Source organism: Xiphophorus hellerii, chromosome 23 (genome assembly GCF_003331165.1).
Source record: "Xiphophorus hellerii strain 12219 chromosome 23, Xiphophorus_hellerii-4.1, whole genome shotgun sequence".
In the NCBI taxonomy this organism is placed as follows: domain Eukaryota; kingdom Metazoa; phylum Chordata; class Actinopteri; order Cyprinodontiformes; family Poeciliidae; genus Xiphophorus; species Xiphophorus hellerii.
In genome coordinates, this window is record NC_045694.1 from 24,254,109 (window position 1) to 24,280,834 (window position 26,726).

At 39.8% G+C, this 26,726-nt stretch overlaps 3 protein-coding genes across 5 annotated transcripts; 2 read left to right on the forward strand and 1 right to left on the reverse strand.

Moving 5' to 3' along the window:
* The first annotated feature begins 472 nt into the window (after positions 1 to 472).
* On the forward strand, positions 473 to 13,135 carry acsl4a (acyl-CoA synthetase long chain family member 4a). Of its 3 annotated transcripts, XM_032554784.1 has the most exons (16): positions 474 to 603; positions 3,983 to 4,108; positions 4,200 to 4,507; positions 4,585 to 4,762; positions 4,857 to 4,966; positions 6,412 to 6,550; positions 6,660 to 6,810; positions 7,079 to 7,202; positions 7,345 to 7,416; positions 7,519 to 7,658; positions 7,779 to 7,951; positions 9,175 to 9,249; positions 9,359 to 9,547; positions 9,666 to 9,780; positions 11,037 to 11,194; positions 11,548 to 13,135. In XM_032554784.1, the coding sequence occupies exons 3-16, from the start codon at positions 4,292 to 4,294 to the stop codon at positions 11,703 to 11,705; spliced, it is 1,998 nt and encodes a 665-aa protein (XP_032410675.1). In that variant the 5' UTR covers positions 474 to 603; positions 3,983 to 4,108; positions 4,200 to 4,291; the 3' UTR covers positions 11,706 to 13,135. The 3 variants fall into 3 exon arrangements, with proteins under 3 accessions (XP_032410672.1, XP_032410675.1, XP_032410673.1); XM_032554781.1 differs by having other exon boundaries at positions 473 to 603; positions 3,983 to 4,507; XM_032554782.1 differs by having other exon boundaries at positions 561 to 661; positions 3,983 to 4,507.
* Positions 13,136 to 17,952: 4,817 nt separating this feature from the next.
* Positions 17,953 to 20,772, reverse strand: nxt2 (nuclear transport factor 2-like export factor 2). Its single transcript, XM_032554790.1, has 4 exons — positions 20,611 to 20,772; positions 20,332 to 20,418; positions 18,979 to 19,123; positions 17,953 to 18,876 (listed from the first exon to the last, which is right to left on the reverse strand). The coding sequence occupies exons 1-4, from the start codon at positions 20,623 to 20,625 to the stop codon at positions 18,692 to 18,694; spliced, it is 432 nt and encodes a 143-aa protein (XP_032410681.1). The 5' UTR covers positions 20,626 to 20,772; the 3' UTR covers positions 17,953 to 18,691.
* Positions 20,773 to 21,355: 583 nt separating this feature from the next.
* On the forward strand, positions 21,356 to 25,353 carry psmd10 (proteasome 26S subunit, non-ATPase 10). Its single transcript, XM_032554789.1, has 5 exons — positions 21,356 to 21,596; positions 21,688 to 21,786; positions 21,900 to 22,046; positions 24,511 to 24,677; positions 24,847 to 25,353. Exons 1-5 carry the CDS (start codon positions 21,483 to 21,485, stop codon positions 24,998 to 25,000), a joined length of 681 nt encoding a protein of 226 aa, XP_032410680.1. The 5' UTR covers positions 21,356 to 21,482; the 3' UTR covers positions 25,001 to 25,353.
* Positions 25,354 to 26,726: the final 1,373 nt, after the last annotated feature.

The window sequence follows — 26,726 nt, forward strand, 5'->3', positions numbered from 1 at the left end:
GCATTTTAATAATTAATTTTTTTTATTCGCCATCAGTGGTAATAAACACTTTATAAAAAATCAGATTACACATATTTATATCTTAGTGAAAAATTAAAGTAGATTGTATGACTATAAGGCTGTGAGAAAGGAAATGAGTAATATAAGAATTCATAGCCAGTAATTAACGTATTTGTAAATGTATATAGGCTAAATGTAGAATACAAAACAACTATGGAAACATAAATATACACATTTTGGGTCATTTGGGGAACTTAACATTTTCTAATGTGGTTGTGACTTGAATTTACAGACGTAAAATATGTTAAAACTGGCTATCAACGTTTCGCTCGTACGTTAATATAAATAATGACGACTTCATAAGAACCATATGAAATAACATCTTCAGTGTCAACATTTGACTAAGGCCAGACCCACTTCCTGTTGTATTTATCTTCTCGCAAGACGTAACAGACACAAACTGGGGCAAATTCCGCCGCCGTCTCTGATTGGTTCAGAAATATGGAATCAGATGACGTAGGCGTCAAAGGAAAAAGGTAACTTTCGGTCATTTCTGGTTCAGACAACGACCCGGACGCCTTGTGTACCGCTGCCGCCGGCGAGGTAAGAACGTGCCGAACATGCCGGGTTAAGCGGGATATCAGTGTCTCAAACTGAAACCGTAAGCTCATTATTGCCTTTATCCGTTTGTTGAATCGTGTTTGGGGTGATTTGTAAGGGCCACACTGGCCAGCTTTAAAACACTTCCTCGGTATAAACTTGCAATTGGGTTGCTCAATGGTACCAGTAACATGAGGCGGCTTTTTTTTTTTGGTCAACGTTTTGTCTGCTGCTTCCCTATTGTTGGTCAGTCCGTAGAGAATATCCTTGTTAAATTGTTCCCAATTTCCACAGCTTTTTCTTTTAATAGACCTTATTGTACTAGCAACTTTATGAGGATGTTAAACTAGATTGGGTTTAGGCGGAAATAACGCAGCAACTCGTAACCACCATTTAGAGAAATAATATAGATATATGAAAAAAAAGACTTATTTTTCTGGGCTATATTCGTCTAAAACGGATAACAGATATTACCATGGTGAGGGCTTATTCACGCGCTGCTGTTATGTTGCAATTATGTACAGTTTTAAATCACTCGTCAGGTATTATGTCAGTGAAGAGACGGATGTAGCAGAACATTATAATATTATAATGTTATTGAGCTTATTTGAATATTACGGTATCAGCCGCCAGGAAACCAAAGGCTGACGCTAACCAACATGCTGTTTCCACAGGTGCGTCATTCTCCAAAAATGAACACGTCCCATCATTGCGTAGGTTCCCCCTTCCACCCCCACCTGCCCATCTCTCCTGTTGATTTTAGCATTAAAATGAGTATGCTGTTTATATTTAAGTGTAAGAAAATTAAATGTGCTATAATATGGGTCAGAAAATGAGACAAAATACGATTCTGGAATTTGAATGTTGCAGTTTTTGCACATGTATCTCAGCCAATTTTTTTTTAAGGAATTAAAAAATTCCTTAATTTTTTTAAGGAATTGTTTGACCTTGTTCGATTAGAGGTCAGACAACCTCTAATGTTGTTTGACGTACATTAGAGGTGTGATTCACTGAAATGGGGATCACAGTTTGTGCAGGCTGATGCTGCAAGAACAGATCCATATCATTTCTTATGAAATGATGATCCACATTGGCGTGGACACGCGTTATTAAAGGTAAAGCATTGGTCAAAGGGGTTGAAATGGTGGCAAGACTCAACTTTTTTTTTTGTTATTCACTTTAGGAACAAAATATGTCAGAGGTCATTTTTGCCATGTTAACATTAAAGCTAAATCAGTTAGGTTATTTCTGTTTGAAACGGAATTCATTTGTTAAGCTAATTTTCAAACTATGATTCTGTTTACATCTAAAAATATAAGCACAAGTGCTTTCTGTTTGATATCTGTGCTAGTGCGAAACCAGTGGTGGCATTAATGCACCATATGTATAGAGGCTGCGTTCTGCAAAGCAGCTGCCCCAGCTTCACTTCCCGTGCCACAGAAAAATGGACGCTTCCAGTTCTGTAAAAATCTTTGAAACAGTCTTAGTTTTTGATGCATTTATTTAATACTTTTTATTACAAAAAAAAAATCTGATAAAGGGGAAACTGTCTGATTCAAATCTCTAATAAACATCTTCAACATGTGGTCTCAAAATGTGTGTCGGCGACATTTATTTTTAAAATACAGAAAAAAGTTATGATGACGACGCTGGTTGTAGCTAAGCTACATTTTCCACACCAATGTCCGCAGCGCTCTCTGTGAGCTCTGTTTCAATAGTGAGCATCAAGAACAATGAGAGTCTGTGCAGAACTCTTTTAATACAATATTTAAAGCAGGTTATGATTTTAGGGAACCTAATGTACAACAGCTTACCAGATATTGCGTCGAAGCAATAACTGTGTGGAAATTTGCAAATTTCAAGATAACGTTTCCAAGCAGTTGGAAGCACACGCCACTCCACCCTTAGCAACCACATGAATACTACACGTTACAATTAACCCTTTGTTTAAACAGATTCCAGCACGCATTTTTATGTTTGCCCATCCTGGTTGTGTGTTCAGCCTTTTTTTTTTTTTTTTTCTTAAATCACGCTTTCACTGGTTTTTATCTCCTCTATATCCGCTTTGGTGAGGTCATTGTCAAGCTGAGCTTGACCTATAGTGACCCTTCCACTGACCACCGAGTGGGGTGAGCCTCCAGAGCATCGTCATTGGTTATCTGTTGCTCTATCCCCTCCAGCATAGCCCGCAGGGCTGTTGTCATTGGATGGCAGCCAGGCAAGCCAGTGGGGGACGACGTGTCCACACTGCTTCATCCCTCTATGACCTTTCAGACGACCCCCGCCTCTTTGGTTCATGAAAGACAGCAGGTGTTTGAGTGAAAGGGAGGGATCAATTGTGACTCAAGAAGGCTTTACTTAAAGCTAGAGGTTGACTGATTTTTACAGAGTGAGGGAAGAATCTGGTAAGTGATGACACTGATTGTTGTTGTGAAAAATGTAGAACCGTCTTTTCTGCTTGTAGTTGTGTTGGTTAGGTTTGTTGGTAACTTGTAGTGAGTTTCTCACTTCTTGGATTTTAAAACAAAGTTCTTTTTTGGAGTTCTATTTTTTTTTTCGGATCTCAAGTCTGGCATCATTGAAAACGGGAGGCGTTGGACATCATCAGTTTAACGAAAAATAATGATTGCACTTTACTAAATCTAGATATAGGTCAGTGCGAGAATCTCTCAATATAATAATCTTGTGTAAAAATAACAGTATTACTGCATTTACTCAAAATGTTCAAATGAACCGACTATCCCAAGTGCTGACAAAGTAACGTAGCTTGAATGCTATACAGTAATTTAATGTAGAAGTAGCAGGGTTTTTAAAACTTTGGTCCACAGACTCGTAGCAAAAAAAAACAGTTAAATTTAGAAATGGTTGTCAAGTTCGTGTTTTGAAGGATATGATGACCTTTCAACACTTTGCTGGGTTTTTTTTATAAAGTGGCACAACTCATAAACTGATATCATCTGATGATTATCATTTCGTTCCAGCGGCTGGCCTGCAGGCAACAGCTTTACAGACATGCTGCCTTGAGTTTGTGAACTCTCATTTTACGACAGCGTTACTTTAATTGGAGACGTAGGTGGCGTTCCTTTCTAGTTTCTGGAAGTTTGAAAAAAAATGTCTTTAAAAACAAGAGAAATTAGGAGCGTCCTTTTAAATAGCTGATCAGTAATGCCCAGCTGTGGGGGGGGGGAAATTTGACCAATTTTGATACGAATAAGTTACCCATACTACAGTTTTTTTTTTAATTTTGCTACCTCAGTAAAGACAAATAAGATAAGACTTTGTAATGATGCAAACTAAATCAGACTTTTTAGCATTTAAATTACATTTTATTTTCATATTGAAGTGTTTTCTTGTTCTTGTCTCCTTTTGTTTCTGGTTTTAGCTGAATCTGTGGGGACATACATTGGACCAGAAACCTTCATTCTGCGCCTGTGAGACCTTGTGGAAAATCTGTCTGCGGTCCTTTCCTGTGCCAGGATAAAGGTCCAGTCGCGGTTGATAAACCAAGGTCTGCTTTTCAGTTCCCTTCTAAACGCACCCAGAGAGCATCATGGGCGCCCAGTCAGACTCAACCCTCAAGTCAATCCTCCTCTTTCCAGTCCACCTTGTGATCTGGCTGTACTCCCTCATATCCTTCTTGCCCTGGTACTTCATCACCGGAGCCGGCCAAAAAAGGACGCAGTCTGCGAGAATGAAGGCCCGCTCCACCACAGGGTCCCCAGAGGGGCCGTACCGCTCTGTGGACCACTTTGATTCCTTGGCCACAGAGGACTTCCAAGGGAAGGACACGCTGGACAAGTTGTTCAAGCATGCAGTGAAGCGCTTCGGACCAGCCGATTGTCTCGGCACCAGGGAGGTGCTGAGCGAAGAGAACGAGATCCAGCCCAACGGCAAAGTGTTTAAAAAGGTCAGACTGTCTAATTTTTCCACTGTTGGCTGTTCGGGGACGTCTCTAAAGCTTCATTTAATTGTTTCCCCATGTAGCTGATACTGGGAGAGTACAGGTGGCTGTCCTACAACGACCTGGACTCTGTAGCGAGCGAGTTTGGCAACGGACTGGCAGCTCTGGGACAGCAGCCCAAAAACACCATCGCCATTTTCTGCGAAACCAGAGCGGAGTGGATGATAACTGCTCAGGCATGCTTCAGGCACAACTTCCCATGTAAGGAAAGCCCACTGCAAGCTGATGTCATGAAAAATGCATACAAATAATAGGGGGGGGAAACCGAGCTGTATTTAACTCGCCGTGTTTGCAGTGGTGACGTTCTATGCCACGCTGGGAGAAGATGCAATTGCATACGGACTGAACGAAACTGGAGTCACTCACTTGGTCACCAGCATGGAGCTGCTTGAAAGCAAACTTAAAGTGAGTTGATTCGTTTAAAGCCGTGCTTGAAAATATGTGTGTCTAATTAGGTGGTTTTAAAGGCTATCAGGAGATCTTCATGAGACCTAGAAGAAAACAGGAGTATAATGTGGTTTATTGTGCATAAATTAATTGAAGACACTTTAGTATGTGCGGAAATGAGATTAGGCGTGACTTTAAATAAAGGTCCTAAACTGTTCTTGATTGTAAGGTTTTTCTCCAAGCATGATATCACAATGTTCACATCACTCTAGGGGGGATTTAGCAACTCTATAACCATATTCCAAAACAAGTGGGGCTTCAGTCTAGGAAGAGTTTGGGTGGATTTATTCAGGGATAACAAATATTGCATTCCTTTCTGAAATCACAAAAATTAATATTGTAGTGACATTTCTAAATAATTTGGAATACGTCAGCTGTTTTAATCACTTTTTACTCAAACGGGTTTTGCAAATTCAGAAAGTCTTACATTTATTTAGCTCAGTTTTGACCCATAAAATATCTGAAATACACAAAGGATTTCAGAAATTTTCACAGGTGAAGTTAATTTTGTTCCATTATTTGTAGTATTTAACCGAAAGTGGTGTGTTGCCACACTGCTATTAAACCATAATGCAGGAAAGTAATAAACACTGTTGAAAGAAAAGCGTCCTCAAAGAATCAGCCCTCAACTCCAACCTGCAGAAGAATTGTGTTTCTGAAACTGGCTTGTTGTGGGTTTACATTATTAAAATCTAAACATTATCATCATATCAGATATTACCAGATTTGGTCTTAAAACAGGGAAATCAGTAATTGGCTAAAACCTATAACTTTTATGAAGGTTTCTCCATACTACAGAAAGATATTAAAATAAAGTGCTTGGATTTCAATTTTCTTAAATGATCAATTGAATGAAATAGAAGTTATTAAAGTAAATTATTTATCATAACTAATTCATGTTCTAAGTTTACACTATTACAGTATTAAAAGTCTTAAACTTTAAATTAGTGGAAACCCTGGATCAGAGATGCAGGATGTTGATTTGTACACAGCGGCACAGAACTCTCCAAACGGCGCTGGACACCGACGCCTGTAACATGCTGTACTTTCCCCAGGTAGAAATGCCGACGCTTGGTTGTTTGTTTTTTGTGGTCTGGAAATGTGCCAAGTGAGGATAGCGATGGATCATAGAAGAACTGGTTGCGATTGACCAAACAGGTCCAGTTGTAAAGTAAACCAAACGACTCGGGTTGCAAAGAGGGTTGTGCTTCAAAGTGGGACTAACGTCTGATCGAGGCGTTAACGCTGAATTGGGAGTTTCAGTGCAGAGAGTCAATCAGGGGTCGATCAGAGATCACCGGGTGACATGAATCGGCCAATGAATATCAGGGTTGCGCCAGTGAAAATAGACTAACGTTTATGTTGAATGACTCGCATTGATTGTTATATTTTTGTTTCTACAGAAAGTACTACCGCAGATCTCCAAACTGAAGCACATCATCTATGTGGACCAGAAGAAGGTGAACACAGAAGGCTACCCAGAAGGACTTTCCATCCACAGCATGCAGGCGGTGCGGGACCTGGGCGTCCTGCCGGAGAACGGTATGCATTTCTTCAACTTACTCAAGTCGTTACACTTCTTTTTCTTTTTTTTTTCTTTTAAATTTGTGCCTGCCTGTAAAAGACAGTGATTGCTTTACTTCTCCTGCAGCGGAGAGAGAAATTGTGACGCCGCAGCCCTCCGATCTGGCCGTGGTGATGTACACCAGCGGTTCCACAGGCAGACCCAAAGGGGTCATGATAGTCCACAGCAACCTGATCGCGGGGATGACAGGCCAGTGTGAACGCATCCCTGGACTTGGGTAAGTTTCACCAGTTATCATCACCATCACTCGTTTTCAGGCTTCCGAATATGTTGATGTTTCAGAGTGGCAGATCTGGTGAACTGCCCTAGAGTGACCCCTGTTTACCACTCAGCTGATTTCAAACGTTGCATTATTGTGACAGCGTGCATTTCAAACCACCGGCTAGCTAGGGAACTGGAGGTCAAAGTTCCTCATTGTTAAGATAAATAAGTGGGAGAGAGGATGATCAGTAACGACTGGATTTAACCTGTGTGTGTTTCGACAGACCTGATGACACTTACATCGCGTATCTGCCCCTGGCTCATGTTCTGGAAATGACAGCGGAAATCTCTTGTGTAACATACGGCTGCCGGATTGGTTACTCATCCCCCCAGACTTTGTCAGATCAGGTAAAAATGGCTCGCAGTGTGACGCAGCCGTGTGCTTTATCTCGTAATCATGTGAAAGGTCGTTTGTAGGAGAAGTCTCACCCGTTTTGAGTCAGGAAATTATTGCTGATCTTGTCAGTTCATTGGCCTCTGTCTCCTTTAGTCCACCAGAATAAAGAAAGGAAGTAAAGGAGACTCCTCTGTCCTCAAACCCACTCTGATGGCAGCAGTGCCGGTAAGAATCTACAGCTTTATTTTCCAGTTTGTTTTTTTTTGTTGTTGTTTTAATTCTTCATTTTCCAACAAAATAAATCCGTTCATTTTTCCGCTGAAACAGGAAATCATGGATCGGATCAACAAGAATGTAATGAGCAAAGTGCAGGAAATGAGCTACCTTCAGAAGACACTGTTTACTCTGGGCTACAAATACAAACTGGAGCAGGTCAAGAGGGGCCATGACGCACCTCTCTGCAACATGTAAGAAACCTAAACACCGCTTCTCTCCCCCCTCACCCTCATCGGTGCATTTTTTTCCTGGCACATGACGTGGTGGTTGTTTAGCCTCAAATCCAAACGGTCCGTAACGCGTCTATGCAGGTTGCTGTTCCGGAAAGTGAAGAAACTGCTGGGCGGGCGAGTGAGGATGATGCTGTCCGGCGGAGCTCCCCTGTCCTCGGCCACTCAGAGGTTTATGAACGTGTGCTTCTGTTGTCCGGTGGGCCAGGGCTACGGCCTCACCGAAACCTGTGGAGCCGGCACCATCACGGAAGGTATGTTGTTGTTTTGTTTTTGTTTTTTTTTCAACAGAGGCTGGTGTTTGGCCAGAAATCATTTAAAAAAAAGAAACATGGACATAATGTGGAATGGAAAAGAACATAACACAGCATTAAGTACTGGTCAGGCTTTGGAGCCTTCATCCAAATGCACTATACTAATTGTGGAAAAATTCGGAATATGTTCAATAACAAAATTTACTACAAGCAAAAAAATGAGCAAAGATATAAAGTAACGTACAAAAGTGTTTTTTATGTATTCAGCAACAAACCACGATGGCATTTAGTTGGATTTTATCAGTCCAGTTCATTTGTATGGCATATTTCAGCAACAAGCCACTTCAAAGTGTTTTACATCATAAAAACACAAAACCAAAATGTCACAAACACAAAAGTCAGTCACCAATTTGAGAACAAGCATGACATTTTATCAAGTGTCATCATCAAAAACAGTGATAGAACTTGATTGGTTGTTTTTGCAGCTTTCTGGAAGTTTCTTCCAGATTTGTGGCGCATGGAAACTGAATACTGCTGATGTTAGCCCCCTTTTACTCTGACTGCTCTAAATAAAATCAACTGCAACTACTCACTTTCAGAAGTCATGGTGTTGGTAGTGGTGCAATGATGGCCGTTTTCTGGATGATTCCAATTTTAACCAATGCCATTTTTTTTCTTTTTGGGAAAAAATGCAAAATGTGGCGACAGTGTTGCTAACAGTGGGGTGTCTGTTGTTAATCAGACACTTGAAGACGTGATCTTGTGAACGGGTCTGTCAGTCAATCAGTGGCTGATTTTTCAGACATTTGCACAGTTAGAAAAGATCGTTGGATAAGATCTGTTTCACATGCATCGTCCGATTTTCCAAAATTAAGAAATATTAAGAAAATTGGTGCTGATTTCTCAGCGAGCCCCTAAATTCACTGAGAATCCGCACAAGTGGATTTACATTCCAGTTGTGCGGAATGTAATCTCAGTAGTGTTCACTGACTGAATGGGATCATGGAATCTAAGGAAGATAGCAGGGATATAATTGTGGAACAGTTGGCAGGGCAGGCGCGATTGGCTAGTAACTCTTCAGAAATCCCATTATTTGAAATCCATTTGCCATCTGTATTGAGATTCATGTTTTTTGCCGTAATTGACAGATAAAATAGTTTCTTATGTATGACTGACTTGAGAAGAAGACAAACGAGTAACCCAGTAACTATCTGGTTTTGCAGTCGCAGACATCAGCACCGGCCGTGTTGGAGCTCCTCTGATTTGCTGTGAGATCAAGCTCAGAGACTGGGCTGAAGGTAGAACTCTGAAGCATGTTGCTACATGCTGTAATCGGCACAACAGAAACTATTTTTTAGTGCAGGATAATGACGCGTTACAATCTGCCTGCCCTGTTTTACCTCTCAGGGGGCTACACCAGCAAAGACAAGCCACATCCAAGAGGGGAAATCCTGATTGGCGGTCCCAATGTTACCATGGGTTACTTCAGGCAAGACGGCAACGATCAGGACTACTTTACTGACGAGAACGGTCAGAGGTGGTTCTGCACCGGAGACATTGGAGAGGTTTACCCGGATGGCTGTCTGATGATTGTAGGTGTGTATGTTGCCCAGTCTGCTTCACTCAACGGTTCTGTTTGCAAAACACACACATACTGCTTATTGATTTGTAAAAAGAGAAGCTGGACTTTTACACCTAATGTTTGTTTCTGAAGATCGCAAAAAAGATTTGGTGAAGCTGCAGGCGGGGGAGTACGTGTCTCTCGGTAAAGTGGAATCTGCTCTGAAAACCTGCGCTTTCGTCGATAACATCTGCGCTTACGCCAACAGGTGAGCTACAGATCTGATGTGTGCTGATATAAAACATTATGTACCTGTTAGCTGCAAACAAGACAGTTATTTTTTTTTGGTATGTTTCCATGGTGTCATATCTTTTAGGACTTTTTGTGTTTACAATAAACAGGTTTAGCTGAACCCAGGTGTCCTGTGTAACCGGTCGTGAAAAAGCTTCAGGCTCTTTGTTCACATGAAAAGAGCCGCATAACAGAGCAGAACATGGAAACTGCTCAACTATGTCATGGGTGAAGATTCAACCAGCAATATTGAAATACTGGGGCTTAAATTGAATTTAAAAATAGTCAGTTGGTCAATGGGGCTGGACGACATGGCTGAGAAACGCATCACATTATAAGCATTTCATAAGTCGATATCCATAATTATTGATTAGTTTTAAATATCTGAAATACTGCCAAACTGTCGCCATGACCTTTCCTCTTCAAGCAGAAACCTTAAACCGGTGCTGCAAGTTATTCAAGTTGTTGCTAGGTAACCAAAGAGCGAGTGAGTTAGTTGATGCCACCAACTTTGCTTCGCTGACCGTGAGCGGTTGAGCAGCTAAAGTCTTTCCTCTGCCTACATCCCCCAGAATGCTATGCGGTTCTGGATCGGAGTTCAGTGAAATTATTAAATTATTCTATCGATGGTGATCTGTCATGTTATATATTGTTATTGATTTATTATCCAGCCCTATTGGTCAAATAGATAAGTTAAAGGCCTGTTGTTTTAGGTTGACATTAACGTTATACTGTAGAGCTTTGGTTTATTCGTATAATACTGACACACAGCCTGCCGGAGCAGATTCTGTGTCTGGTTGATCTACCCTGGCTCAAACAGAGCCTCATTCATGATAAAATGGCTGAATGAGCCATTAACCTCACTTAGATGTGACGTTCTCTTTGAACAGTCGTCCCTCTGCTGCCAGAACGGCACACAGAAATCCCGATTGACTCCTAGTACGTTTGCATACACAAATATAGATGCAGAGATAACCGGTAGTAAAAGCAAATGAAAACATGGCCTATATCTTTAAACACTGTGTATGGTGAACATATTGAGTAAAGCACTTTTTATAGCAGAGTAGTGTTTGAAAAATAAATGGAAGTTTTTTGTTGTTTTTCCCCCCCAACAAATATGTTTATAATTTTCAGTGGCTTGATCTTTCAGTGTTTGTGCCGTTGGACGGCTGTTGTATGAAAATGAAACGGCGACCTTCACTTTAACCCTGTTCCTGCCGTTTGTTCCTGCAGTGAGCAGAACTACGTGATCAGCTTTGTGGTTCCTAACCAGAAAAAGCTGACGGAGCTGGCCAAGCAGAGAGGCATCGGGGGAAAGTGGGAGGAAATCTGCAACCATCCTGAAATGGAAAAAGAAGTTCTGAGGGAGATCACAGAGGCCGCAGCTAAAAGTAAGAGTTAGCTGGCAGGATGTCTGAGTCTGGATTCAATTTTTTTTTTTTTATTTATTTTGGTTCCTGATACAAATCCAACTCATAAGAATAGAAATTTGCTGAATCTAAGTTGTTTGTGATTTGACATTTATAACTATAGACTTGAATATTTTTTTTTTGCTGTTTTGATATGACTCCTTGATCATTTCTATGCTATTATATGCAGACAAAAAGGGGAAAAAATATGTTCTCTTGCTTCTCAGGCCAGCAAACCAAAATGGGCTTTTTACAATTTTATTAGCTGTGTAAAATGTGGTTTTATGGCTAGGAGAGTGGCTAAAACATGATTTTTTTGTTTTGTTTTTTTTTAGTTAAACTCCAGCGGTTTGAAGTTCCGGTAAAGGTGCATTTGAGTCCCGAGCCGTGGACCCCAGAGACCGGTCTGGTCACAGACGCGTTCAAGCTGAAGAGGAAAGAGCTGAAGAACCACTATCACAACGATATAGAAAGAATGTACGGGAGGAAATAGACATGTTTAAATACCACAGTAGTCAATATTTGTTCCTGTAAATAGTTAGCCTAGCTTTGCCAGACCAATGCACAAAGGGAAACAAATCTGGAAGAGTTCACTTTTCGGTTTGCAGGAAATATGCCCAGTCCCTAACATCTGATTAAAAACGTGCGCTACTGCAGGCTACCGTGTTCCAAAATGATTTCCGTCCATCTCTTTCTGACGCATTAGGAGATTCAAGGTTCTGTGGGGGGGTTTCCATGTCGGAAGCAGCCATGTTGGTTGTTTAGCAAAGTGCCTGAAAGGCTCTTCTGTTCTGCACACTTTGGTTCGGTTTTCTACCCAGTTTCAAGCTGCTGGCGTACCACAGGACTTAAGAGGAAAGGAATAATCTGAACCTGTACATAATCGTTGCTGTCGATCCATATGTGCTGCTTTTTATTTATGAGTGTAGGATCTACGGCTGTCTTAAGAGATGCACTGAAGTAGCGGGTCTAATTTCATCAAAAGGGTCAGAGACTTTCACAGCACTATACTGCCATCTGCTTAAATCTACCGCCATCTGGGGTTTAGGTGATAAAAAACCCCCCACTGTTGTCCATATGTTTCTAATTAATCGCTGTGATTTCCAATACAAATATTAACTAAGGTCATCCTCCAAGAGGTTTAGTGTGCGCTTTTGTACAACTGGAGTATTGCCGTTACTGTGCCTTCAGTCTGCAGTACTTGTGTGGTAGAACTGTAGGAAGAGCCAAATATGAAAAAAAAAAAAAAACAATGTTTCAAAAACAATTTTACTGCCATGTTAAGTTTACATATTTATTGAATATTATGCCCAGTTAGAGATAAACAGACAGTGATCATTGTTTTTTTTTTTGTTGTTGTTGGGTTTTGTTTTGTTTTTTTTAACACAAATGATCACGTCTGCTTATCTTGTTTTGTTTGGGGGTTTTTTGTCCTTTTTTTGGTCAACTACTGTTGCTTCTTTTTGTAAAGACCAAAATATGTAAACAAGGTCACTCAGGAAGACAAGTAAATATAATAAAGCGTGAAATTAATTGTCAAATGAGCGGGTTTTGCTTCCATAGGAACATTGAAATGACAAAATTCTTGTGGGCACCTAATTTATTTAAGAGCTGATGTGCTTAACATGAAGACACTTCTTAGCAATAGTCCCAACTGGCCTACTGTAATAGTCTGTGTGTCGTAACAGTTCAATATATACACTTGGTATGAAGCGGATCAGAAGTCTTGTTTCACTTCATCATCGGAGTGTTTTTCTACGTATTTTACCAATTATTGTTGTATTGACGGGTTTTCGTCGTTGGGACTTTAAGACGATGGCAAATACTTTCCAGATGTTTGTTAGGCCAACTTACATTTGTTATTCCAATCATGTCCACATTGTGTGTGTTCAGCATTTCAGAAATAAACACATTTTTTTTTCATATTTGTGTTTTGGTATTTGGTATTTTTCCACTCTTTCACACAGGATTTTTTTTTTTTTTCCCTAGCAATCATAAAATATTGAAATATTCCATGAGTTAGCTTTATACTGTATATCAAGGAAGAAAGCAACTGGTATCTATGCGTTAAATAGTCAAACATTGTGTCATTCACTACTATTTTAGTGCTTTATTCACTTGGCACAGGATGATTGTATTCATGAGTCACCAAAACTCATAAATACAAGAAACGTTTGACAGTACATTTGACGTACTGAAAAGAAAAGTTGCAACATTGTTCTACAAAGCATTGACGCAGGGAGACTGAAAATATGTGCATTGTTGCCAAATAAAATTAAAAATAATTAACCACCTCGCATTTTGCTTCCACCTCACAACCGCGTGTTACTTTGTGTCGACCTGACGTTTTTTGTTTTTTTTGATCAAGGTCTTTTTATTATTTTTTACATACACCACACACACACACACAAAAAACAAAAAAACAAAACAAAAAAAAGAAAAAAAGACTGACAAAATATACAACAAAAATCCCTCCCAACCCTCCTCTCCTATACCAGATATACTACCCCAACAAGAATACACCTTTTATTCATACATCAACCGATACAAAGCACAGGTTTGCACACAAAGAACCAATATTTGACCTTTACACAAAGTTATCTGCCGAAATATTCCCGACATAAGATATAAATGGCTGCCAGATGTCAAAAAATGTGTTTACAGATCCCCTAACAGTATATCTGATCTTCTCTAAATGAATGTAAGACATAACTTCTCTTAACCAATGTCCATATATTGGAGGATGTGGATCCTTCCATCGAAGAAGAATGAGTCTTCTAGCCAGTAGAGAGCAGAAAGCTAACACAGTCCTCTGATGTTTGCTGAAGGAGGACTCTGCTGGAGCCACCCCAAAGAGAGAGATAAGTGGTGATGGACAGACAGTTTGTCCAAATATTCCTGAAAAAGTGTCAAAAATGCCTTGCCAATATCTGTGTAACTTTGGACAAGACCAGAATGTGTGTAAAAGTGTGGCTGGAGATTGTTTACAACGATCACACGTCGGATCCAAGTCCCTTTTGAGTTTGCACAATCTGTCCTTAGACCAGTGTAGACGATGTACTACCTTGAATTGAACTATGACATGTTTCAGACATATTGAGGACGAATAAATATTTTGAATAATTTTTTGCCAAACTGTGTCTGATATGGACTCCTCCAAGTCCATCTCCCACTTGACCCTCAAGGAATCTAAATTGGTATCATTAAATGAACTGAGCAGAGAATAGACTCTACTCATAGAGCGTCTTGTTACAGACTTGCACATCAAAACCTCATCAACAAGAGAAGTTGGTGGATGTAAAGGAAAACATCCAGAGTTTGACATTACAAAATGTCTCAATTGTAAATACCTGAAAAACTGTGACTTGTGAATGTCAAATTTCTGTGTGAGCTGTTCGAATGAGGCAAACTTATTATCTATATAAAGATCATTTAGAGAAGTTATTCCCTTTAAACTCCAGGCATTAAAAACAGAATCCATTAGTGAAGGAGCAAACATGTGATTATTTGATACTGGAGCAGATATTAATAATTCCGTACTTTTAAACATCCTCCTGCACTGATTCCAGATTTTTATTGTGTGAGTTATAACCGGATTAGAAGTATAAGTTGAGATTGGTTGATTAAACGGTAACCGGGAGCAGAGTAAAGCAGAGAGAGAGCTAGCCGTAACTGAATTCCTCTCTAAAGTCACCCAAGTGGGAGCAGGATTGTCCTCTCTCAACCAGTACAGTAAGGCTCTAATATTAGCCGCCCAGTAATAATATAGGAAATTGGGGAGTGACAAGCCACCAAGACCATGGGGTAGCTGTAGCATCTTACAGCCTATCCGCGGGTGCTTTTTATTCCAAATAAATGACGACAACTCACTATTTAATTTTGTAAAGAAAGTCTTGGTGAGAAACACTGGCACGCTCTGAAATAGATAAAGTAATTTAGGCAGTATTGCCATTTTGATTATATTGATTCTACCTCCCAAGGATAGAGGCAGAGATGCCCATGTAGTGATGTCTTTCCTAAGGTTCACCAGGAGAGGCAGATAGTTTGCTGTATAAAGATCTTTATGACTATGAGTAATCCAGATACCAAGGTATTTAAATTTAGCAGGGCTAATTTTGAAAGGAACTGGACCCATATGCTGCACTTCCATTGGAGTCACAGGCATCAATTCACTTTTTTGAAGGTTAACCTTATAGCCAGAAATGTTTCCAAACTTTTGAAGTAAAATAAGTAACTCAGGAATACTAGATAAGGGATCTGAGATATAAAGAAGTGTATCATCAGCGTATAGGGAAACTTTATGTTCAGTGCCAAACCGATTAATACCTTTAATTTTGGGGCTGTTTCGCAAAGCCACTGCAAGTGGTTCAATTGCAATTGCGAATAAAAGTGGCGAGAGTGGGCATCCCTGCCTCGTCCCACGTTTCAATTCAAAATAACTGGATAGATTACTGTTAGTGCGTACTGCTGCCATTGGCAAGGCCTATATATCAACTTCACCCATGAAACAAATTTAGGACCGAAGTTAAACATCACCAAGGTCTTAAATAGATAGTTCCATTCCACCCGGTCAAACGCTTTCTCAGCGTCCAGCGAGATTAAAATTTCATTACAGTTGTGACTGGGCGGGGCAGAAGTATACAACACATTAAATAGCCGCCTGATATTAAAGAAGGATTGACGATTTTTAATAAAACCAGTCTGGTCAGGTGAAACAATTGTAGGGATAATCCGTTCGACTCGTTTTGCCAACATCTTTGTGAGAATTTTAACATCAGTGTTTAATAACGATATTGGACGGTATGAACTGCAGCTCAAGGGGTCTTTATCCTTCTTTAAAAGCAGTGAAATTACAGCCTGACGCATAGACAGCGGCAATAAATGTGTGGCCAGGGACTCCTCAAAAACTGATAGCAACAGGGGAGAGAGTAAATCCAAAAATTTCTTTAAAAATTCTGCCGGGAAACCGTCTGGTCCTGGAGATTTTCCATTTTGCATATTTTTAATTGCAGAGTTAATCTCAGCTAAAGAAAAATTTCTTTCCAATTCGTTAGATAGATCAGAACTTAGTGAAGGGATTTTAATATCTTTAAAAAAATCATCCAATTCAGTTGGGTTAAGTGAGGCTTCAGAGGTATACAGAGATTGGTAAAATTTGCTGAAACATAGACTAATTCCAGCATCCTCACAACATTTTACACCATGATCATCATTTATCGCTGAGATATCCTGTTTAGCTGAACGTTGCCGTAGCTGCTGCGCAAGAAGGCGTCCAGCCTTCTCACCATGCTCATAATAGCCACACCTAGATTTGGATAATAAATATTCGGCCTGTTGGGTAGATAAGATGTTAAACTCTGTCTGAAGTAATACACGTTTCTGAAGAGAGTCTTGTGTAAAAGTATGGGAGCATTCCCTATCTAATTGTAGAATCTGATCTGTTAACAATTTTAGCCGTTCGATGACCTGACGTATTTAACTCCCAATAAAATGCGCCGTTCTCGTTGGTCGTAAAAGGGCATAATGTTGATGAATTTGAAGAATATGCATACTTTCAACTGAATGTTGAGAAACCGCTGGCTCACGTTTCCAAGCTTAAGCTCAACTTGATCTATCTTTTGGTCTAAATAAACTGTGTGGACCAGATCAGGTGAACGGTAAGCAGGAGCATTCATCAGGAACAAACAGGCTGTGCAGTTATCAGATGTTTTGGAAGTGATACTGTTTTATTTTTTATAGATTTCTTTTGTACATGTCTCTAGAGTAGTTGGAATAGTTTGTGGTTTTTTTGTGGAAATTCCTGTGTCACTGGTGGCACAAATCTTTTCCTAATGCTTGTGAGGTCCAGTAATTCGCTGGCTTCTGTTTCAATTTTTGAGAACTGACCATGACTTCCGAGAGAAGTTATTATTCAGGAAGTTTCCTAAGACGACAGATCTTTTGCCTCATGATGGAAAATACTCAGATGCTGCATAAAGCCTGGATTGTTGCTTTTGGGAGATGTAACATTATTCATGGAAATGTTTATAAGCCCACTCCCTCGGATCAGAAGCTACTGTAAACATCGATGCAACAGGATGTGTTGGCATTGACTCACATGACTTAGAATAGAGCTTCTGCGGTGAAATCAGAGGGATAATTCTGCCATACAGAAGAAACTTTTTTTTTTTAAATTTTTTTAGCAGAAGCAGCTTCTTTGTTACAAACCCTGCTGCTCAGTTAGACAAACTCTGCACTGGTGGCAACACAGTCCTGTTGTGATTTTACTTAAGTAAGGTTAGCTGATGGTTTTGGGCTAAAATCTGAGCTTTTGTAAAGTTTTAAGAGAAGAACACATGTTGGACTGAATATCTATTTACAAACTCAACACGATTATCTGTAAACAATCTGAAATATAACAAAAAGTGAGGCTATAAAATGAGGAAATGTTGGTGCTAAAACCTGAGATCACAACATTCAGAACTCAAACTTGATGTGTCTCTTCAAATTGACTTGTCTAAGATACTTAAGCTACAATCTAAAATACTTAAACAAAATTAATTCTTTAATCATTTTTAACATCACTCAGCCTTTCCTGTGAATAACAACTCCAGGCATTCTCATAACGTCAGTAACTTTTAAGTGTGTAACACTAAATTTACGTTTTGTTTCTTATCACACTTTTTACTTAAGTTACAATTTATACACCCAAAAAGAGCATATTTTATTTTGCATATACTCATAGAAAAACAACAAAAATATCTAATAACCACCTGCTTTTTATTAAAAGTTGCTGGTATTTCCTGGCAAAGAGCAACAAGCACTGCTATAGTGGGTTTCCTCACAAGGCTGGATTTGTTTCCTCAACATTTTCATTGTAATCAATTACAGAGGAAACTGGTATTTAGTTTCTTAGAACAGTGAAAAGATAAAAATAAATAAATAAATAAATAAATAAAGGTCAGGACACAATCCTACAGACCCAAAGCAAAAGCAGCTGAGGTGAGCTGGAGTTATAATGCCCTGCAAGTTAGAAAACATTGAACTCAACAACATTGCAGAATTAAGGACAATAAAAATAATAATATAAAACTTACACTTTATTTTGTGTACATTTTTTTTTTTTCAAATAATATTAATAGTCCAAGTGTAAATCCAAGTACAGATTGTTTTTGACGAAAGCTACATTCACACAGACTCTGACAGAACCCTAATCACAGTGGGAAAACGAATCTGCATTATTATCACGCTCAAAGAAATCCTCCTGAAATATAATATATTCTGATTCAGGCTGCTGAGCATCTTGAATTTTTGCAGTAATTTGTGGTTTCAAATGTTTGAAATTAAAACATTTCAAGGTTCTTTATCGTCGTGTCTGACTTTGCAAGATAAAATTATTGGCACTCAATTTATACAGTTTTACTTTACAGAAAGTACAAAAGCCTCGTGAAAACGTAGCTGCTGCCGAGCGTCCGAGTTTAGAAACACAGAACACGAGGCTCAGCTATTCCAGTCCTGAAATCGGAAACAGTCGCTGGCGATCTTCCAGACGGGCTGATCGCTGTTTGGTGAGGCCTGAGCTGTGAGGAGGAAATTCTGGTTGAAGAATCGTTGTTTGTTCCCTTCGAACTTGACGATCCCACCAGTCACTACCAGCAACGTGGTCTGGCCTTGGGTTGCTTGCTCTGAGAAAAGACAATGTTATGAGGATGTTACGTTATCTTGTTGCGATTACATTTGTTGTTTGTTTTTTTTTTTTGGCCTAAAATTATTTAAACTTCGCTGACCGTGAACCGGCTGGCAGTCCAGAGTCTGAACCTGGAACTCGCTGGACGGCAGCGACTCGAAGAACTCTCCCAGAGCGTCCTGTCCTGAAACCGCATTGCCGTTCCACACCAACGTGGCTTTGTCCAGGTAGAGCCGGGTCAGGTTCTGAAACACACAAGTCGGCCAATAACAGCAGCCACGAGCGACCCGCACCACCTTAAAACAGAAATCGGTCTCCTCTGTTGCACTGGGTCTGAAAGTGTTGGTAATCTCAAGATAATAATGCTAAAAATGAATTTTAATCCAGAATTATTAAACAGGACTGAACCACTGGTTTTCTGTGTCGCTACTGAATTTGATTTTTATTTTTTTTATGCAACTCTAATAGCTACTGATATTCAACATCCAATAAATTGGCACATTTATTCAAGGTAAAAAGATTTTTTTGAACAAATTCAGCAGTAGCACAGTTAATCCCTACAAAATAAATGTAATTGACACATTTTCATTTTTAAGATTTTTTATTAACATCTAACTTGTAATTTATAACTTCCTGTTTCCTCATAGGTATAAATCTGATGACGCACAAAGAGTCTTTTTTGCAACTTGGCTAGGTGAGGAGCCATATTTATCAGATGCTACCTTTTTCATGCCTGGAAAAAAAAAAGAAGACCTGCCCTACCATAATAAATGTCAATGTGAGTTGTTTGCCAATTCAAATGGGACTAATAAAAAGGGTGCAAGTCACTTTAATGGAGGGTGTACCATCATCAACTCTTTGAAATGTGAGAAGATTTCAAATAAAAAAATCTGTTGGACTGTGTTGATCAATTGAAAATGACTCAAAACGTGGCAAATATAAATACAGAAATAGTTCATCATAGACAAAAAATAAAACAAAATAAACTTCTACCATTGCTATTTCATTCCCCAGACCTAAATCAGTTTTGAACAAAAAAAATATTTTGCTAGATTGTGCTAAGAGGAAAAGTCAATCTATCCTGCTGTAAACTTGTAGTGCCATCCTAAAGGGAAAAAGGATTTAAACAAAGTACAGAGAGCTTATATAGATGGAAATTTCATCATATTTTTTGTGTGAAATAATAACGCAGCAACAAAAGATTAACTTATTTCAATGTTTGTTTGTTTCTTTATACACAAGGTTTTGTCCGTTTGTTAACAGATCTGAAACAAAGATGAGTAGTGGACGCCGCTGCTCCCCACTGAGGGATAACAGCAGATTTAACTGATTACAAACACGTCTCTAGACTGCAGTTTTTCCACCGGAAACATACCCACACGTCGGCATGCAGGGTATACTATAACTCGAGGGGACATGCGTGAATTTTTCATTCTGGGAACAAAATGCCCACCCTCCTTTTCTTGTCCACACAGTCGTAGTAAATGTTAACAAACTCCTCGGCATATCTGCAAGACTGGTCAGCATGGGTCCGGAAATCCTACAGAGACAAGGCGAAGTAAACACATTAAGAAGTAAGTAAGCACGATGAATGTAGTAGTTATTAGACTTGTCCAAAAAATTTCTATTAAAAAAAAAAAAAGGGAGCACGCGCACAGGAAAACAGCTAGCTAGTTAGCGGTTTGACTAAAAAGAAATTAAAATAAACTTGTAGACACGTTGATAAACCTACCAGAGTGCTCGCCATGTCTGCTCATATATGAAGCGAAACAAACAACAAGGGGAAACGGTAAGAGTTTATACGTATTAATTGTATATTATCTTTCCCCCCCTCTGATTTATTCAGCTAACAGCGCGTCCATCTTACATGTTTTACTTCCGCCTAGCAAATTTCGTGACCACCAAAATAAGATGTGCGTGCTGTCGCTTTAGCCAAATTCAGTAGCGCCACCTAGAGTGGATGGTTCGAGGGTGCCGGTAAATTGTCTTTTAAACATATTGACAATTATTTATTTTTTAAAAATGTAGAAAAAAGATATTTGAGGAATGATATTTTGTTTATTTATTCTCTTCATTTATTTATTCATTTTTGATCAATTGTGTTTATTTAGTTGTGAAAAGACTATTGAATTTTCTTTATTAGAATATACTTAAGTATATATTTTTATTATAGTGTCTTAGTTTTGGCGTCGCAGTCCAATTATCAGTGGCTGCCATCTGGCCACTCCATAAACCCCCCACCCTTAGAGGCCTCCCCTCCCCTGACCCAATTATTAATGTTTCTATGAATAAATATGCTTTACGAGGAATAACTAATAATAATGACCAATATTTTTTTTTCATTTTTAGATGTAGAATTGATACATTCTACGTTTATCAAATCAAATTTATCTACAAGCCTATTAAAAACGACAAGCGTGTGTAGATCAGCGTCTTATCAGGCTTGAGCAGTTGCGGACTTTTATTTTGAAGAGACAGACGTGCACCCACATCGGATGTGAGGCTCATGATTTCCTGAGTCATCCTCCAGCTTTCAAACGCAACAACTTCGGTCACCTGCACGGCGTCCAACAACTTTCCCGTCGCATTCAAACACACTGAGTGATGGAGAGCTCCGTGTCTAACGTGGAGGTCTGCAATTTAGCCTTCAGCGGGCAGTTCGACAAATTAAAACAGTCCATGCTGTCCGACAAAACACTTGTCAGAAAAACGGACCAGGTCAGCGTCCCCGTCTTTATGTACTCTGTTGGGCTGCATCGTTTGTGACTAGTGAGGGAATGGAGCTAATGACGGCTGTCTGTGGTTTCAGGACGGCAGGACCGCTCTCCACTGGGCTTGTTCTGCTGGACACACCAACATCGTGGAGTTCCTACTCAGCCTGGGAGTTGAGGTCAACCTGCAGGATGATGTGAGCTAAGCTTTAAATTGTGATGCATTCTCTCCGCCCCCCCTAGTGACGGGTTACCGTTAAGTTGACGTAAATGGATGTTATTACAGCGTGATGTGTTCTCCACTCCCCAGGCCCTGTGGAGTCCTCTGCACATTGCTGCATCTGCAGGAAGAGAGGACATAGTGAGATCTCTGATAGGCAGTGGAGCCCAGCTGAATTCAGTTAATCAAAATGGATGCACCCCTCTGCACTATGCCGCCTCCAAAGGCAGATACGAGGTACAGTGTCGTTTGTGCACTAACAGTTGCAAAAAATGCGAAAGACTCCATACTTGTGTATGGGAGTGTAATTTTATGCCTTTGCATTCTTTGTCTTGTCACGTTTAGTCAGCTGCAGTCTTGATTGTATTTTGTTGGGGTTGGGTGTGACGGATCAACGTAAAGTAGAGTAGTACCTGAAGTGGTTCTCAATAAAAATCCAAAAAGTGTGGCATGCATTTTGAGCCAAATGCTACATTTACAGCCTCTCGCCGCGTGAGGTGCGTCTCTACCAGCATGTATTTATTTGTGTATCTTTTAAAGTTTTGTCACAGATTCTTAATTGGGTTTACATCTGGACTCAAGACATGGAAATAGCTTTACTCTAAACCATTGTAAAGGCATTCTATTTGTGTATTAAAATGTGACCCAGCCCAGTTATTTCTAGGCTGGGTTAAGTCCCTGATGTTTCCTGACAAGGCCTCTGGGCTGACCCATCAGGGGTCAAAAATAATCCTATTAATCACGTTACGGCTGAGGTGAGTTTACAGCTATGTCTGATACAGGTCTCCCTGCACCAGTTCTTATGATTAACCACAACCATAAATCAGGATGTGAGGGAAATTCAATGTAATTCAAATACTTTTTTCATCCCAAAGGGGAATTAAATGTTGTAAATCATATCACCCAAATATTGTTAAAGTGTCACTGTGGATAGTGAAGTTCTCAAAAGTCAACACTTAAATAAAGAGTGAGAAAAACATCTATTTAACTTCTTTTTGCATATTATAAACACTAGTTATGAACATTTTGCTTTGCCTACTTAGTTTGTAAGAAAAAAAAAAAAAAGCTCCAACCTGTCAGAGCTATTGTATACAGGAACAAAATGAGACTGTAAGCTTTCATCATGTTGTAATCATTCTGCTACATCTGGCAGCACTTGAAAGACGAGATAAAGACAGATTAAATGTTTTAGATTTGAGTACAATTATTTTGAATTCACATTCCACTCTTTACTGCAGTGTATGAAGTGAACAAAGCAGCTTCTATTATGTTTGGGTTAATAATGCAGGTAGTGCAGCCACACCTTTGTAGTGTGAACTGTGTGGGATTTTGTAACGCAGGCATGAAGACGACAAGTCACTTTTATCCTTGGGTGCAATTTAAAGAATCACAGGAGAAATACACAATTTAAAACTCTCACCGTTTTAAATGGAAGGTGTTCTCTCTGGGATTGAAACCTTAACAGCTTACAGTTCCACCAGGTTACTGTGCCGTGTGAAAGTCTTGAATGTGATGGGAATGATTGTAAAAATCAGTTCCAAATTGAACAATAAGGACGCAAAGGCCTTATTTAAAATATATTCACTTTTGTTTGTTTTGAATCGGCTTAAATATTTTAGTTCTCCTGTCCTTCCTCACTAATGAAACTGATGAGTGTGTAAAGAAATCAATCTATAAACAAAAAAAGAAAAATAGAAAATCAAGTTAAAATAGCATTGTGTTGGGTCAAATAAATGCCACAAATGCACACAATAGGGAGACGATGTCGATAAGGTGCGCTCTCCTTCGTCCGGAAATAAAAGTGAGAACCTATCAATATATTGCCACCCTCTCAAAATGACAAGCCAGGAGACGAACAGACAGCTTGTGGTAACCGGAAGAGTTGCTGAGATCCACAGCTGGGTTAGTTGTTCATTTAAAAAGAATCTGGCCTTTAGTGTGTGCCAAACCAAAACAAATCCTGCTGGGATTTAGAGGAACCAGCAGTCACTGTGGAAGGAAGTGCTCCGATCAGATGGGTCAAAGATAAACCAGCACTCCACATCATCCTGAGGACACAGTGCTGCAGTGAGTCAGTGGTGGCAGCATCATGATGTGGTAGGCAGAGCTAAATATAGGATGGTTTTAGAGAAGGGCTCGAAAATATTCTCTTGCTGCAGCAGGAATAGGAGAATTACTCCAAACATGCATATAAATACACTAAAATGGTTTAAAGTTTAGATCAAAGCATGTTTCTGTTAAAATGACCTAGTCAAAGTCCAGACCTAAATCCAGTGAGAAATCTGCCGAACTTGAAAATCGATGTTCACCCGAAAAGACCTGGAGTTATTTTTGTAGCAAAACATTGTAAAGTTTTCCTTCCAGTTCCAAACGACCTTCCGACAGCTTAAAAAACATTATAAAGTAAATTGAATAAATTAGTGACATTATGTAAGGTACTTTTTTTTTATTTTCCATTACTACCAGTGGAAAACTTCTCGTATAGTTTTCCATTGGTCTCGGCCAAGCCACCTTCTAGTTTTGCTCTCACATCCTACGCTGTTGGTTAAAATTTCCTCTAGGAAGTGGCGATCGAAAGAGGCTCTTGAGGGCACCGAGACTTTAGATGAGGAAACGGGCTTTTCACGTTTAACGGGAAGCAAAGTTTACAACGGGGTTACCTGCGACTGGCATGCGAGACAATTCTGCCTCCTGTTTGCAGATCGCCTTAATGCTGCTGGAAAATGGAGCGGACCCCAATGCCACGGACAAGTTGGCCTCCACTCCCCTGCACAGAGCATCGGCCAAGGGCAACTACCGTCTCATCCAGCTGCTTCTCAAGCAGAGTGCCTCAACGAACATCCAGGACTCGCAGGGCAACACGGCGCTGTACGTGTGCAAACGCATTTGTCCAAAATTGTCACAGCGGGCGTGGATTTAAATGTGTAGAACGAAAGCCGTAACATGTTGCCAGACCAATATGTCATCAGTTGGAAGTTTTTGACCTGACTTTTATGAAAACATAAAGGCACCAATTTGTATATCTTTTCTCTTACAGCCATCTTGCGTGTGATGAAGAGCGTTTGGAAGCAGCCAAGTTGCTGGTAGAACACGGTGCCAGCATTTATATCGAGAACAAGGAGGAGAAGACCCCCGTCCAGATAGCCAAGGGTGGCTTGGGGAACATACTCCGCCGGATCGTGGAGGGGTGATGCTTTCACTGACTCGCTGGTCGTGGTTTGGTTCAAACCGCTACCGTTGCATCCCGATGAAAACCATCATCTCACTCAGTCCTAGTTGAGCAGGCCCATTGTTATTTGGTGTGGTCGGTGACATGTGAAAGAGGCATTGGTGTTGAAAAGGGATTGGACTGTTTTTGAGGCTGATCAGTACCTCCTGTTGGGGCTTTGAGACTGACGTGTCTAAGCACAGTTTTTGCAGCAGCACAGTGCGTTTTCTGTGAAAGTTCAAGTGTAGAAATGGCAAAAACGAAACATCAAGTGGCGATGAAATCTTGTTGGAATAAATTTGTTGTACCTAAATAAAAAAAAATGTGACTTTGTGATTGTTGAGGCTGTTTTTTTCCTCAGTCTTTATTACCGTGCTCTATTTTGTAATGGAGTCACACATGGCTTTGTGCTCGGTGCCATTCTTTTTTTAAATATCTTCAAGGGGCAATTTCTAAAGTATATTGTCTTAAGCTTCTTGTTCAGCAAAGTACTAAATTTAACTCCTGGTGACTTACAGTACAGCTTCTGAAGTCAAGGTTGACCATAAACACATCAGTAAGTTAGAATGTAGAACAAACAGCTATGGAATCCAGTTTGGTCCAAATTCAGTCTCAATTAATCCAACGCATTCCATTGAAATTCCACTCAATTAAAATACAGTTCTTATGTGACGTCACACATCCGGGAACTTTGTAGCTGACGGCCATCTTTGTAGGTGTCTACCTAACATGACAGTGCTACTATGGGGTTGCTATGACAACAATAAACAAGCCACATTCGCCGTCTCATTGGGGTTGATCCCTACAGCTGCGATTTTGTTGACATGTCAACAAAATCGAGTGTTACTATACTTCCTTTTTTTTTTTGGTCTCGAAGCCATGGTTCATCATGTTTTACGCTGTGCTTGCCTACCAAGATGGCCGTTCAGTGGCACAGCTCACCTCCTGTTCAGACTTGTGGGAATTATGTATTGCATGCAGCACCATTCAGTCATATTACCACGCAGTAATATGACTGCATTAAGGGCAGCTCAAACGTTATCAAAGAACATCAGTTTTTGTTTTATCCAGATACATCTACTGCTATGTATCGTAATGTGCTAAAATCTGTAGTTTTAACTCTCTGACCACCCAGTGGGTGGGTGGCAACTATCAAAAAGTATTGTCTTTTTGTCTTTAGATCTCTTATCAAACACAGCCAGAGCTTAAAGGTAAAACTTACTTTACAATTTGAAAAGTAAATGCAGGTTTCATTCATCACCAGTATTAAGGTATCCTGTGGTTTTGCTAAGTTTCGGTTTCAGGACTGCATATTTTCTGTCAGAACGTTCCCTGTGGTTAAAGTCCTTTCGTTGAGAGAAATCCCAGCATGAATGGCATTTCCCTTGGACGTACAGAGCAAAGAGTAATGGTCGGCAATGCTGTTCCTCCCCCTCTTACTGCTGTGCGCTGTTGGTCAGCTGGCTAAAAGATGACTGTAACACTTTTTCTGTGTTTTTTTATGTATTTATTTAGTTTTGCTTAGAAAAACATACAAAATTCAGCTGAAACTACAACTGGCAAGCTATGACTAACTTACCAGCCTATAGTAGCTTGTTAGACTTGTGTTACTCTGTAAGGGACAAAAAGTGCCAATTTTTGCCATGGCCCCTATGCTCCCACCAGTGTGCAGGTGTGGGAGCGTAACAGGTATTTTTTCAACATTTTTG

Excerpts from the sequence above, each read along its gene's own strand:
- acsl4a (XM_032554781.1), top strand. The coding sequence starts at position 4,151 with ATGGGCGCCCAGTCAGACTCAACCCTCAAGTCAATCCTCCTCTTTCCA. Across the intron at positions 7,203-7,344 it reads CCCAGACTTTGTCAGATCAG|TCCACCAGAATAAAGAAAGG; the intron begins GTAAAAATGGCT and ends TGTCTCCTTTAG. Across the intron at positions 7,952-9,174 it reads AGCCGGCACCATCACGGAAG|TCGCAGACATCAGCACCGGC; the intron begins GTATGTTGTTGT and ends CTGGTTTTGCAG.
- nxt2 (XM_032554790.1), bottom strand. Across the intron at positions 19,124-20,331 it reads GTGTGGACAAGAAAAGGAGG|AACCTGACCCGGCTCTACCT; the intron begins GTGGGCATTTTG and ends TGTGTGTTTCAG. Across the intron at positions 18,877-18,978 it reads GGACTGCCAGCCGGTTCACG|AGCAAGCAACCCAAGGCCAG; the intron begins GTCAGCGAAGTT and ends GTCTTTTCTCAG.
- psmd10 (XM_032554789.1), top strand. The coding sequence starts at position 21,483 with ATGGAGAGCTCCGTGTCTAACGTGGAGGTCTGCAATTTAGCCTTCAGC. Across the intron at positions 21,597-21,687 it reads TTGTCAGAAAAACGGACCAG|GACGGCAGGACCGCTCTCCA; the intron begins GTCAGCGTCCCC and ends CTGTGGTTTCAG. Across the intron at positions 22,047-24,510 it reads CCTCCAAAGGCAGATACGAG|ATCGCCTTAATGCTGCTGGA; the intron begins GTACAGTGTCGT and ends TCCTGTTTGCAG.